Genomic DNA, 14,028 nt, shown 5'->3' with positions numbered 1-14,028 from the left:
TAAAATATAATAACTAGAAAGTGCATTTTCTGAAGAAACTGCAGTGTGAATGCTTGAATCTGAATGTATGCACTGAAATGAATTAATTACTGAATTTAAGTTAAAAATTCCGAATGAGCTGGAAAATACAGAAATTTTCACCTGAAAACAAAAGTGCAGAACTTTTGAAAGCTGATGTTCACACAGAAGAAGTTGGAAAAAAGCTAAACATGTTTAAAATGTAAATAATAAAAAGATGAGTAATGACAAAAGAAAATTTAGAGTTGAACAAAAATTCTGGAGAAAATACAAACTTTAATATACAGCATAATGTTTTTCAGACATATACACATGTGTATATCATGTTTAATAGTATTACATACATCAATTTATTTTGTATGTCATAGAAAATAACATAAAAATCTTAAGTCATATTTTACAGCTTCTTTCTGAAAAGGACTAGTAGAATAAATAAAAATAACTAAATTAAATAACTAAATAAAAAATAATAAGCAAGATATGAAATACATGAAAATTCAACTTTTAAAACCACAATCCTGAACCTTTAAATTGTGTTGGTTTCTTAGAACATGGCTGAACAGCTGTTTCTATCGTCCTACTTAATCTGTCTACACATCTTTTTATTACTCATTCTTCTTTATGTTTTAATGTAAACAGAGTCCACACAGTGGTAAAAGAGAACTGTATAGAGATTTTTGAGTAAAGTCAAATGAAAGCGTAAGGTGGTGACACAGTTTAACACATGCAAATAATCAAATAAACACATTAGTCCTTTTTGTGAACATGGATAAATAAGTATCAATACAGCATTGTTCAGCCATGCCACTAAATGCTTTTTTACACATTGTTTTAACCTGGGCTCAGACACAAAGTCCCAAAATTAGTTAGTCCCTGACTTTGAGTTGTGATTATGACTAATTATTATACACAAGGCTTTATCTATCTGAACTCTAAGGACACAAATATGAAAAAAAAAAACCTATACTTACCAGCTGATACCCCACACTACACACTAGGTGTGCCATGTGACCTGAAACTTTGGTACAAAATCATCATAATCATTCTGTTAACACTGTTTTTTAACGCTGTTTGTGTTGCTGTTCAGCAGTTTAAAATGTTTTAGATTGGATTACATGGAATGAATTTGAATTTTCTTGGGGGGTTTTGTGTGTGTTTTGTTCTTAGCAGATTTTTTCTTCCATACTGTTGAATTCCAGTTACCACATTTCTGGTCATATGACATCCCGAGTGCCCACTTAAAAAAAATCCCCACAGTTAATTCAACATTAGAACAAAATAAAAATATCCATCCATCCATCCATTCGCTTCCGCTTATCCTTTCCAGGGTCGCGGGGGGCGCTGGAGCCTATCCCAGCTGTCATAGGGCGAAAGGCAGGGTACACCCTGGACAGGTCGCCAGTCTGTCACAGGGCCAACACACAGGGACAGACAACCATTCACACTCACATTCACTCGCACATTCACACCTAGTGACAATTTGGATTAATCAATTAACCTATCCCCACAAATAAAAAAATAAAAATATGTTAAAGAAAAAAAGGTTTGCTCTGTGATGAAATACTAAATAAGCATACATTGTACAGAGCACTAACAATGACAACAATCCTTTAGCCTGTTGATCAGAGAGAGGCAGTCATTATGTCCATTTAAAACCTGTAATCACAGAGCACAACGTTTCTGTGAAACTATGAAGTCCCATATGATCCTCATCATGTCCAGTGACTTCAGAGTGGATCCTCCCTGTCATCCGGCCAGTGTTTGATGTGTGGCAAGCAGCACAGAAGCAGGATAGCTGAGGACTTTAAAAGAAGAGCAGAAAACAGGAATATGTAGTTGTAAATGTAAATATCAGTGATACTTGTCTTGTCAAAGGGAATAAAATAATGAAAATGTTAACTTACACACTCATTTAGGGAGGATCTTGACACTGCACAGAGGAGGCACAGTCAGTCTGACAATGATGGTGATCTCCAGGGATGTTTTCCTGCAGCAACATTCCTGCCAACTGGCCGTATGATCCAGAGTAGTTGGTTTGTAATAAACAGAAAGGTGTATATATTAGGTAGTGTGCACTCAGAGCTGGTCCTAAGAAACAAACACATCCTGTAATAAACTGAATACCTGTAGTAGTGCTGCTGCAAATATGAAGCCCTTCTATCATGAGTGGTTTCAAAGAAGGTGTTTTGGAGGCTCAGTCACAGAAACTGTGCAGTCTGTTCAGTCCTGAGTGTCTCGGCTCTGAAGGGGATGGATCACAGAGGGAAACACCTGAGTACAGACATTACAATACACTCTAACACTCCTAAGGTCAAGTGAAAACACAATTTAAACACTTCACAAAGAATGAATACATGTTTTCATGGAAATAATGTCATTAACCCTTTTTGTTGTTAGTAAATCTCACCGACTGCTTGTGGGACAAGCTAGAAGGAAGACTTATCACAGAATCTCTCCTGTGCTCCAGATGTGAAGTCTCACGCTCTGATCGTATGGCGATGAAGATGGTGATGATGAAGTTTCTCTGATCTGTGGCATTACAGTTTCTGGCTGCTATGTGCTTCACATTGTTGGATTTTACATGTGAAGCTTGGAGAAGACACAGGAGGACTGTGTCTCTCTTAAAAAGAAAAAAAAAGAAAAACAAAGGAAACCTAACAGGAAAGGAAACCCCCCCCCTCGACTCCCACCGTACCCTCCCCCCCCCCCCCCCCTCCCACTCAACTCCCCAACCTCACACCATCAAATGTCTATACAAATGTAGGGTATCAGCTGGTAACAGAAAGCAAGTGTAACATATGCACTACATATGTAACACTGCTGAAACATTTCTGGCCAGAAATGTGCAGTTATCAACCCAGACCCACCCTGATGATTGCACTGGCCAGAAACATGATAAAAGCTCATAAAAATTTATGTTTCATAGAAAAATTTGTCCAAAAATATAATTGTGTACTTTTGAAAAAGTTTAAAGTTTATAACAAACCAAAATAATAATATTTTTGTAAATATTATTTCAAAATAGAGGCACACATAAAGTGGCTTAACTGTCATTATTGCTGTAATTAGGTTTGTTTGTTTGTTTGTTTGTTTTTTTAAAAAGCAACCTTTAGTCATTATTGTTCTCTCAGAAACAATGAAGAAGCTGTTGAACATTTATGTGTTGTGTAGGCAATCCTCTGGTCCACCCTCCCTCCCTCCCAGCCACAGTGAGACTGGGGCAGCCTGGCAGGATGTTGAAGCCTGGCTGCAGAGAGGATATGCCTACACTGTTCGTTTCAAACTGCTATATTTGATTTTTCTGACATTTATAGGTTACTGTTAGTGAATTTTAGATTTTCTGTAATAAATAAAATTGTCATCTTTTACTGATATCATTACTTAATTCATGTAATTGTATTTTATGTAAACAATTCAAACATTATACTGCAATGCAGGGCGTCAACTTTTAAATATCGCTCTACTTTCTTAAGTCATTCAAAAATATAGATATTACTTACTGTATTCAAAGATCTAGATCATGAATCATCACAGGACAATACACAGTATACTGGGTCATGGTAACTATGGTATGTCTTCATGACTCCAGAATGGAGACATCGATCTGACTGAGAAATGAAAATTAGGTCAAGCAGTGTGTTCTTCTCTGTGGTAGGGGCAGTGATGACCTGTGCGTATCCCCTAGACTCAAACAGCTCCAGGATTGGTTTGTTTGCACTGGATAAAACATTCTCATTAAAATCACCACAAACTATGATGGGATGACAGTCCATGATCTCCAATGAGTCTAATAGGCTTACCAGGTTTTTCAGGAATGGCCTCAGAGTGTAGTCTGGAGGTCTGTATACAACTGCAATCAGAGCACTGACTGGTGCTTCAACCTTTAAAGCCAGAAATTCAAGGTCAGTTACATTATGGATGTACTGTTTTTCATGCACTTGAATGTCACTTTTCACATAAACAGCAACTCCACCACCACTTCTGTTTGCCATCTGGGGAAAGTTTGTGTAGGACAGGTGTCTGTTGCGTTTGAACAAATTGTAATTTTCCAAGTGGAGACTCTCTGCGACAAAAGAGCCCCGCAGGTGTGTTTCTGTTAGGCACAAAACATCTGCTAGACACAATTCATGGTGACTTTTGATGTCATTAATGTGAGCTGGCAGTCCCTCTGTATTATGATGAACAATGGTGAAAACCTCTGACCTGCTCAGTGTTTGCCTCACGTGTAGAAGAGGCATCATGTCATCAAGGTTGGCTTGTCTCATGTTCTCAAGCGCTGCAGTGATTTCTGGGTTGGTGAATATTTTTTTCTCCTCCATATCAAGAAGATACAGTCCACTGAGAGACGTCACTCTACTGACAGCTACGTAGGCCATGCCGGGCTCAAAAATGCTCTTAAGAGAGACAACAGCTGATGTAGTTGTCATACCCTGTACCTTATGTATTGTACATGCAAAGGCCAGCTTCACTGGGAACTGTCTTCGTACCACTCCTTTCTGCTTCAGATTCTCCTCTGCTCTCTCAATGTACACCATATCGTCTGCTGGTGTGCGGTTATTCTTTCCAGATGTCTCATTATCCATTTTAAGTCCAAGCTTGATGATGTGTTGGTCATTTTCAGAGTAAACTACTCTAAGTAGTATTCCAAAAGCTCCATTAACCAAACCATTTTGTATGTCAATGTTTCTGGTGAGCATGACACGAGCTCCTTCTGCAACTTTCAGTGTGTCTGGTAACTCGTTTTTACCTCCTTTCAATGGTCTGTCTTGAAGTGCCATTCTGCCAGTTCTAGGATCTTTTCTATAATCATCTGCATGGATGTCAATGATATGAGTGTGGAGCAGAGCCAGTGTTGAAGAGTTGTGTGCATCCACTTCTTTATTAGTTGCAAAAATGTGCAATGCATCAGTCGGACAATGGGCTGGTTCAGTTATGGCCTGTAACAACAAATTTCTATCTGCTTCGCAAAGCTCATCCAACTTTCCTTTTACACGAATTCTGTTCAGCATCTCAGCAAAGACAACATCATCTTTCTGACGCATAATCTCAGTCAGAGTGATCATCTGAAAATGCTCCCGCCACAGGTCGATCTCAGACGGGTCGTGCACACAGAGAGGTTTAGACTGTCGCACTGGGGGTAGCTGATAGAAGTCTCCGACAGCAATGACTGACATGCCTCCAAAGGGTCTCCGAGTCCCTTTGATCTGTTTGAGTCTTGCATCTACATATGCAAACAGATGTCTTGACACCATAGACACTTCGTCAATGACGATTATTTCAGCATTCAAAAGTTCTGATCTGACTTCATCCAGCTGATTGCCAAGTCCCTGAATGGGAGGTTTTAAGCTTCTAGGCAGCTTGAGAAGAGAATGCAGTGTTGTTCCAGAAATGTTAAAAGCTGCAGTCCCAGTGAAAGCAGTTAACAGGACGGTGGGTTTTGATATGTCAACGTCGTCTGCATATCTGGGCACTTTGCTCAGTATCTTAGATGCTTCTGAGTAGATGCATTTGATAAGATGTGATTTTCCTGTTCCAGCACCACCATTAATATAAAAGAAAAACTGCTCTGGATTTAGAGCACAGACTCTTTTAATGCACCAGTCTCTAACTGCATAAAATATGCAGGCTTGCTTCTTGTTCAGATTCTGAAACATCTGACGTAACAATGTGGGATCAATAGCAGGGGGTTCCCTGATGGCTCTGACTTCTGTTGAAGCATCAGCCTGACGGCTGTAGTCGGGCACATCTTCCTGTTCATTTTCATTGTCTCGCTCTCTTTCTTGTTCGACAAGTGGCAACCTTACGAGATCTGATTCAGGTGCCAGATTACACCATTCGTCAGTCACACCTCTGTTCTGCTCATATTCCTCAACAGCGCTCTCGATCTCCTCACTGTTTTTCTCATATTTTTCTCTGTTTCTTTTGACAATGTGTTGCACGTACTCAAGATGGTCAGTACCTGGTAGCTGTACACAGCCAGCACCATAGAAAGCCTGATAGGTTGGCAACGATGGTGTTTTCAGTTCGTGGTCTGAACGATGAGGAAGGTACAGTTTAAGCAGTCTTCCGTAATATTGCTCTGGATGTTTTTCTTGTGAGCAGCGGTGAAATCTGATGATAGCAGGCTTATTGTTTTTGCGCCTTTGCACAAACCCCATCTCATTGAGAAGGGGCAAAACATCTTTACCTTTTTTCTGTTGGCCATAGACAATCCTGCAAGTAGCAGCAAAGTCTGCCATGCACATCTCCTCATACTCTGGTGTTTCAGGTCTGGCTTTGTATTTGTCATTCAAAGATGTCATCCAAACATTGGAAGACTCAGGTGTTGTGTTGTCCAGAACTGACAGGGGACGACTCATTTTCACAGGATTATCATCAGTTGGAATGAATATTACAGCACGTGAGCATTGCTTCATGTGAAGACCACATGCACGAGCAACACACTCCTGTGCACTGATCTCTCGCTTCTTTGAATATGCCTGCATGACGGCTCTCATTTCATCGCACTCATTTACACTGTCCTTATGGGAGTTCTCAATGACAGTTTTCAGGTACTCAGATAGCCCGCCCTCTTTTTTTGATATATATTTCATTAAATAATTTGCAGCACCAAAAGCATCTAAAACAAAGCTTATGTCGATATTACTGTTCCAGGCTTCAAGCAGATGTGGATTATAGCCGTTTATCCAAGAGTCTTTTGGATCACGCTTTAGTATGATCGTACTCCTCATGTTCATTTTATTCAGGTATCTCTCATATTCTGCATGTGTCAACTTGCATCTTTCCAAGAGCTGCTCTAAACTCATGGAAGCAGTTTCAGGTTCATTCAGCAGCTGGTTCAGTGGTCTGAGCTTGTTCTTTGCCGTTTCTACTTCCAGTGCATCATCCTCACTGGGTCTTGTGATCATTGTCTCATTGCAGGGTGGTTTGGGAAAACCAAAACGGCACCCGGAGCTTAAACTCCTAAAGCACGTCTTTGTGTGGTTCTTACTGTGTTTTTGCACTTCTGTTACTTTTTTGTACAGTTCAGGTTGTTTATGTGGATCAGGCAGCTGAGCTGTGATGTATTTGTTTATAAAATCAAGAACAGTTTGCTCATCATCCTCCTCAAACACAGGAGCACCTTCTACCCACAGGAGGCAGTGTATGTGTGGGCTTCCTCTGTGCTGAAACTCAACTCTGTAAAAGTAGTCAATGACTTTGCCAAGTGGCTCTGCAGGAGATAAGAGTAAATCTCTGAATAATGCTTCAACTCTCTTGTCAAACATGCGCATTGTTGTGACAGGATTGCTTCTCAGGATGTCACACTTTGCTGACCAGTCGAGTCCTTCAAAATTCACTTGTTCACCTTGCTGCCTTGTTATTGCCTCGATCACTTCAGGCCAGCGCATTTCAGCAGCTGAAAATGTGCAAAAGAACGTGGGAGTTCCCAACTGTCTGATCATGGCAAAAAGATCTCTTGTTGTTTTCTCCCAATAGGCTGGGGTTCCTCTCAGAGGCTGCATGAATCTCACTGCATCTTTATTTCGCACCAGTTTCTCCACCTCATGTTTATCTTGTAACATGCCTGAGGTTATTTTTCTACCATCTCTGGTCAGAGGCTTTGCCTTCCTTAACTGTACTGTCATGCTGGATGTAGCCAAGTGTATTTCAGTCACAAACTGTGCAAAGAATAAATAGTTTGTGTCTTTGGCAAAACGATCATCAATGCAGAAAAGTCTTGATTTGAAATACCCACTGGGGGATACTTTGATCAGCCTTCTTTCATCAAGTGTGTTTTGGCCTGTAGGAAACTGCACAGGGAAGGCCATGGCCTCCAGTTTAGGTGTTTTGAAAAAACTTATTGGATTGTTTCTCTCTGCAGGAGCAACAGAGTAGATTCCTTCACTGAAACATAATATCTCCTCAGCCACATCAGGGGGCTGCAAACAGGACTCGAGTGCAAAACCACCATTAGTCAGTCCATCTGCTTGCTCTGAATCATCTCTCATCTGTTCATGCGATTGTTCACCATCACAGGGTAACATGTCAATGTCCTGTTCATTTATATTTTGTGCTTCACTCAGTGCATTTTTCTCACAGCTGTCAATTTCCATTAAATCAGCCTCATCATAATCGTCCTCATTCATGTTTTCATCATCATCATCCTCATCATCTTCATCAGGAAGAGTTGGATCACACAGCTCAGCATCATCTCTGATGCTCACATCCTTATACTGTGGATGAATCTGCTTGAGTTTATGCAGTGCTTGCACAAGTTTAGACCAGCTTACAGTCTGAAACAGCTGATGACCTTTGTAAGACAAGCGTCTCTTCAATTTTACTCTGATCACCTGAGAATTAATTCTCAGTCGAGGTAGTGTTTCAACAGTTTCCTGTACCTCTGATGGGACACAGACCACATTTCCTCTAATTGCTCTTTGTCTGCCTTTGGGAAGAGGAATGATCTTGGCAAATGGTATGCACTTGGCTATGAGATGTCTCTCCAGTATGTTGAGATCAGAAAGTTCAGCTGGAATATCAGCAAGATCCAACTTATTGGCAACAGCAAGTGCTGGCATGGATCCATTTTTAAGATGATCGTGGCAGGTGTGACATATCCACTCTCTCTTTCTCTCATCAGGCACTTTGCACTGCTCATTTCTGCAGTTTTCATCACAAACATGAACAAACTTTCCTGTCAAACATGTTGCAACTACATGTGGGTTTTTGACATACTTTGACCTTGTGCAGGGTCGCACTTGGTTTGGAAATGAAGCCTTGAAGCATACAGTACATGGGTATGATGGTCCAGCTTTGATTTGTGATTTGAACACAGATATGGCCTCGTTGATCACACTGTTGTCACTCTCTTGGGTTTGTCTGTTCACCCATCTGTATTTCCTTTTTATTTTCATTGCACATCTCATGTTGTGCATAATCCTGAATGCAAGATTACTTTGATACCTGTCTCGCATTAGTTGTTTCATTAGTTGTCTGTGTCTTACTCTGAATGCATTGTCACGTGCATAACGCTGAGTCACTCGAGATCTCTGTCTCTCTCTGAATTCAGGGTTTTCTTGATACCTTTTAGTTATATAGTTTTTTTGTTTTTGTCTAAAGTCAGCATTGTCACAGTAGCGTCTTTTAATATATTGTTGTTGTTTCTTTCTGAATTCATCGTTCTCACAGTAGCGTCTTTTAATATATTGTTGTTGTTTCTTTCTGAATTCATCGTTCTCACAGTAGCGTCTTTTAATATATTGTTGTTGTTTCTTTCTGAATTCATCGTTCTCACAGTAGCGTCTTTTAATATATTGTTGTTGTTTCTTTCTGAATTCATCGTTCTCACAGTAGCGTCTTTTAATATATTGTTGTTGTTTCTTTCTGAATTCATCGTTCTCACAGTAGCGTCTTTTAATATATTGTTGTTGTTTCTTTCTAACTGTAGCATTCTCAGAAAAACGTTTTTTAACATATTGTTTTTGTTTCTTTCTGAATTCATCATTTTCACAGTAACGTCTTTTCATATACTGTTGTTGTTTTTGTTTAACTTCAGGATTGTTTTTATATGTCTCGCTTGCGCAAGATTTTTTCTTTTCTTTGTAATCTTTATTTGAAGCATACTTTTGTTGTTCTCTCCTTTTTTGGTTTTCTTTTCTCTGATTTCTGGGTTTCTCTGATGCCATTAATCTTCTTTTCATTTTGTGCCTTTGTTGTTTATTAACTTTTTTCAGTTTTTGTAAAACTATATCAGAAAGGTCACAGGCAGCAACATTTGTTATGGCAGCATTTGATTGACATGAAAAAGCATCACTTGATGGAAGGAAACTTAATTCACTGCATAGTTCTTCAGTTGGTATATTAGGAGGTTCATTCTGATCTTCATATGATGTGAACTGAGTCACGTAAACTTCTTTTTGTTTCACCGGTGGCGTACAAATGGACATTTGACAAAAGATGTTCTCAGTCAGATCAGTCGTTGTGTTTCTCCTTGGAGTAGAGGAGTTTGCTTCATCAACAGTTGTATCAGAGTGAGTAGATGCCACAGCAGTGGCAGCTGTTGGTCTGCAGACTGTGTCTGTGATAGTATCACTCAGGTTGACTGTGCTCATACTGTAGAACTGCACAGGCTTCAGTTCATAGTTACAAGAGGGTGATATCTCCATCATTTCATAAGAATCTTGGATCCTCTTAATCATGTCACTGAGGAGTGTGAATTTCAGCATCACAGCTGTACCACGATTACGTGACTGTAGTAATAGAGGAAGACCACTGGGTGTTCTGGAGTGTGGATCAAAGAAACCATATTTGCCTGATGTGGATCTGAACACTGCGATACACAATCCACTCATAATCAATAAGGCATACTGCACATCTGACAACAGGCAGCTCAGTCCTGCTTCTAAGCTGAGAAAGGTATCTACTGCTTCCTCTGGAGGTTCTTCAAATGTCCCATACCGGGAAGGCTGTGTCATGTCGACATCATACATAGACCAGCGAGCATCAACTTTGTCTGGCAGCTCATCGGTTGCCAAATGAATATTTTTAGGAAATCTTTTCTTGGCCTCTTTGTACATCACATCACCTTTATCCAAGACCAGATTAAGGTCAGCTGTAGTCATGTTTTCATTCTCATGAAGGAAAGCAAGAAATGTGAGTGAGTTACATGTGCACTGCTTGTTTCTGGAGTCTCCATATTTAGGATGAGCCTGGCTGCGAGATGCACAGACATGTATAACAGAGGGCTGGTTTTCAAGGTTCACTCTTTCTGCATGAGATGGTCCTGCCACATCACTGTGACAGCCTCTTTTCAAAAAGTCAGCATAACCCACCTGTGGGGCACTTGACACCTCATGTTGTTCATTAACTTTATGCTGCAGTCCACTCTTTACAGCATCAGCATAAGATACCTGTTGTACATGTGCAGGAACATGTTGACCTGCCTGTTTGACACTGTCAGAATTGGTCTTTGTAGACACACTGTCTTCTGCAGAGCTCTGAGGAAAATCAAACTCAGCTTGTTCACATGTTGGTACTTTGTGAAACTCATGAAACTTTTTCCAGCGTTGTTTTGCAGCTTGTGACTTTTTCTGCTTCCTTGGCATTTTCACACACCTGCAAGTGTTTCTTAGTCTTTAGAAAATATGTTCACAAGATAAGAGTGGCACACACCAGGAGATGTTGTCTTTGTTTTTATATTTCAGTTTTTATTTGTCTTAAACAGTTGTCTTTCGTTTGACAGTTTGTTCTTCAGTTGAGAGAATATTATGCACTCTCTTTATTGGCTTGGCATTTTTCAGCAGCAAGCCAAGAGTGAAAAACAGGTAGAGAGAAAATTTAGAAGAGAGAACAGGCAGAGCAGGAGAGACACGGCTGGGAAATCACAATCAAACCGTGAATTAGTTTTCTTTGTTCAGTTTGTTCTCAGGTAGAGGCAATATATGCACTCTTTATTGCTTTAATGGCTTGGCGTTTTTCAGCAGCAAGCCAAGAGTGAAAAACAGGTAGAGAGAAAATTTAGCAGTGAGAACAGACAGAGCAGGAGAGACACGGCTTTAAATCAAACCGCAGATTTTTCTTTGTTTGTTCAGTTTGTTCATAGGTTGAGGCAAAATATGCACTCTTTATTGCTTTGTTGGCTTGGCGTTTTTCAGCAGCAAGCCAAGAGTGAAAAACAGGTAGAGAGAAAATTTAGCAGAGAGAACAGACAGAGCAGGAGAGACACGGCTTTAAATCAAACCGCAAAAGGATTGTTGGTTTGGCAAAATTTCTCACAAACCACAGAGTGAAATACAGATGGAAAGAAGGCAGAGACAATAGGTGGAGCAGGACAGAGGATAGAGGGGTTGGGGGGTTGGGATGTGAGAGAGAAGACTGGAGATCTGGTCCTTGTTCTTCTTCTTCTACACACTCTGAACAAAAAACAAGAAAAAAAAATAATTTTATTAAAATTATATCACATGGTAATTGTATGAACTAAATGTGACTACTGCAAAAGGACAAAACAAATATTCAAGCTAAACTGTTGTCGGCTGCCATGTGCAAAAAGTTGCATAATTGGGCACTTTTTAAAAGAATAAATATTTAATTAAATTCAGCAATAATATTTTTAAATACAAATATGATTGAGTGAATCATTAATTAATCACATGTAGTGTGACTACAAAAATGTACGAAAAAAATATTTTAGCCCAATTGTTAAGCTGCACTTATGTGTATTTATTATAAAATTGTGTTTAAAAGGTCTAGCACAAAGTTTGAACCCATCACTTTACAGCTTATATTAGTCATATAATTTTTTTATTTTGGTCTACTTCTCTTACAGTATGTGCACACCTACCAGGCAAAGCACAGTGTCAGTCAGGTTCCTGAAAGAAACGAGAAATAATACGTTAGTTGTCTGTACAGTGTTATCAGACTAACAGAAATACAAAGCCCACACGACATGATACACTGAACTTCTAGTCAGCAGGGTAATTATAGAGTAATATAGCACACCAACTGATACAGCAGTCATTTTACAATTCAAACTAGTTAACTGAAGTATTGCCACTTATGTAAGGCTACTGTTAGACTGTTACTAGCCTTAGCATTGCTGCTAGCGCTAGCATTCCGGCTAGCATTAGCACTTCAGTTAGTGTTAGCATTGCAGCTAGCGTTAGCATTGCAGCTAGCGTTAGCATTGCAGCTAGCGTTAGCAATGCTGCTAGCGCTAGCAATGCTGCTAGCGCTAGCACTCTTACTGTTAAAACTGAGCCACAATGGCAATAATAAAGCTAATTTCTTACTTTTGTCTCACTGACCGGCAAGAAATATCACAGGAATATTATTTTTGTCAGTTAACAACTGCTAAGGCTAGTGTTAGCACTATAGCTAGCGTTAGCATTGTTGCTAGCATTAGCATTGAAGCTAGCGTTAGCACTGCTGCTAACAGCAAAACGTAATAAACGTATATAAATGATAGCGAAGGTTATTCTTTTTTCTTTCTTTCTTCTTTGAATTGTTTTTAACTCTGTTGGACTTGATATGTGAGTTTAAATGTCAAACATGTATTTTTTCCATCATAAAAATAAAACACTGCAGTACTGAGTGTACTGTACTTACCACAGCAGAGAGCAAAGCGGAATGACGACAGTTGGTCCAGTGATAGGTTAAAAACAGATGAGGCGTTCAGGTGGTGCTTGGAAATTTGACCATCAGTTTGAACAGCAATAATGAGCATATACATGTCTGTGTGTTGGTCTCTGTGTGTGACAGACATAGAGAGATAGAGGGAAAAAATACACTATACTAGTGTAAAAATTGGTCCTTTTTGCCCAAGTATAAGCGAATGAGTGACATACAGAAAAACAGGGCAACTGGCATTAAATGAGCAAATAAAAAGTATTAAATCTTGAACTGTTTTGTGGGTTTTATTTTAAGACTACTTTGAGTATATTCGTGGGGAGATAAACTATACAGACTATAAACAGAGACATTAAATGAGATTAGGTTAGTGAAACGTTAGTTAAAAGGTGGGGAAATTAACTACAGACCGATAGATGCTGAGAGCTTTAATTATCCAGTCAGAAAGGATGATTTTGAAGTCATCAACTGACTCCAACTGCCCAGATCTGAAAAACCTTTGTGCCAATCACAATGCTCTACTTAGTTGGCATATACTAACTAGTGACAAACTATTAATCTGTGGCAAAACCCTGTCAAATCTGTCTTATTGTACTTTTGAAAAAGTTAATCTTACTACAATCTAACATTTTTAGGTTTAACCTTGGCAGAGTGAGAGAGAGCTCGTTAAGCAGGCAGGTGTGAGCCTGGTTGCTATAGTGACAATGGCTCCATACACACGACACAGACATGCGCCTCACTTTTGCTGCTTAAAATGAACAGAAAAGTCAGGCCGAAACAAATCGTTCCCAAATTAAAAGTACAAGTCGTATTGACAAAATTCTTTCACCGTGAGCGACAGCAGCTTCTAGTCTACCAAATTCTCAGTTTTCATGCCTGTGGAGTTTATTATATGGACGTGGT

At 39.5% G+C, this 14,028-nt stretch overlaps 2 protein-coding genes across 3 annotated transcripts; both read right to left on the bottom strand.

Annotated features, from left to right (window-relative positions):
• Positions 1-274: 274 nt before the first annotated feature.
• Positions 275-9,901, bottom strand: LOC146697144 (uncharacterized). 2 transcript variants are annotated; one of them, XR_014923376.1, is made up of 4 exons: positions 2,426-2,673; positions 2,143-2,259; positions 1,923-2,026; positions 275-1,820 (listed from the first exon to the last, which is right to left on the bottom strand). XR_014923376.1 is itself a non-coding variant. In XM_085475675.1 (4 exons), exons 1-2 carry the CDS (start codon positions 9,699-9,701, stop codon positions 2,239-2,241), a joined length of 5,904 nt encoding a protein of 1,967 aa, XP_085331801.1. In that variant the 5' UTR covers positions 9,702-9,901; the 3' UTR covers positions 275-1,820; positions 1,923-2,026; positions 2,143-2,238. The 2 variants fall into 2 exon arrangements, 1 of the variants encoding a protein (XP_085331801.1); XM_085475675.1 differs by lacking the exon at positions 2,426-2,673 and adding an exon at positions 3,819-9,901.
• LOC146697143 (uncharacterized) lies at positions 9,731-13,777 on the bottom strand. Its single transcript, XM_085474236.1, has 5 exons — positions 13,536-13,777; positions 13,105-13,244; positions 12,341-12,368; positions 9,906-11,912; positions 9,731-9,745 (listed from the first exon to the last, which is right to left on the bottom strand). The coding sequence occupies exons 4-5, from the start codon at positions 11,103-11,105 to the stop codon at positions 9,731-9,733; spliced, it is 1,215 nt and encodes a 404-aa protein (XP_085330362.1). The 5' UTR covers positions 11,106-11,912; positions 12,341-12,368; positions 13,105-13,244; positions 13,536-13,777.
• Positions 13,778-14,028: the final 251 nt, after the last annotated feature.

Source organism: Copadichromis virginalis, linkage group LG12 (genome assembly GCF_057382275.1).
Source record: "Copadichromis virginalis isolate Kocher_CV1m ecotype Utaka linkage group LG12, C_Virginalis_male_GT1.1, whole genome shotgun sequence".
Taxonomy (NCBI): Eukaryota; Metazoa; Chordata; class Actinopteri; order Cichliformes; family Cichlidae; genus Copadichromis; species Copadichromis virginalis.
This window is presented reverse-complemented; position numbering and strand designations above follow the sequence as displayed.

What these genes read in the sequence shown, in the direction of transcription:
- LOC146697143 (XM_085474236.1), bottom strand. Translation starts at nt 11,105, where the DNA reads ATGCCAAGGAAGCAGAAAAAGTCACAAGCTGCAAAACAACGCTGGAAA.
- LOC146697144 (XM_085475675.1), bottom strand. Translation starts at nt 9,701, where the DNA reads ATGAAAAGAAGATTAATGGCATCAGAGAAACCCAGAAATCAGAGAAAA. An exon ending in GGCCATTCCTGAAAAACCTG is followed by an intron (nt 2,260 to 3,818) that starts GTAAGCCTATTA and finishes CATCCCCTTCAG; the next exon opens with AGCCGAGACACTCAGGACTG.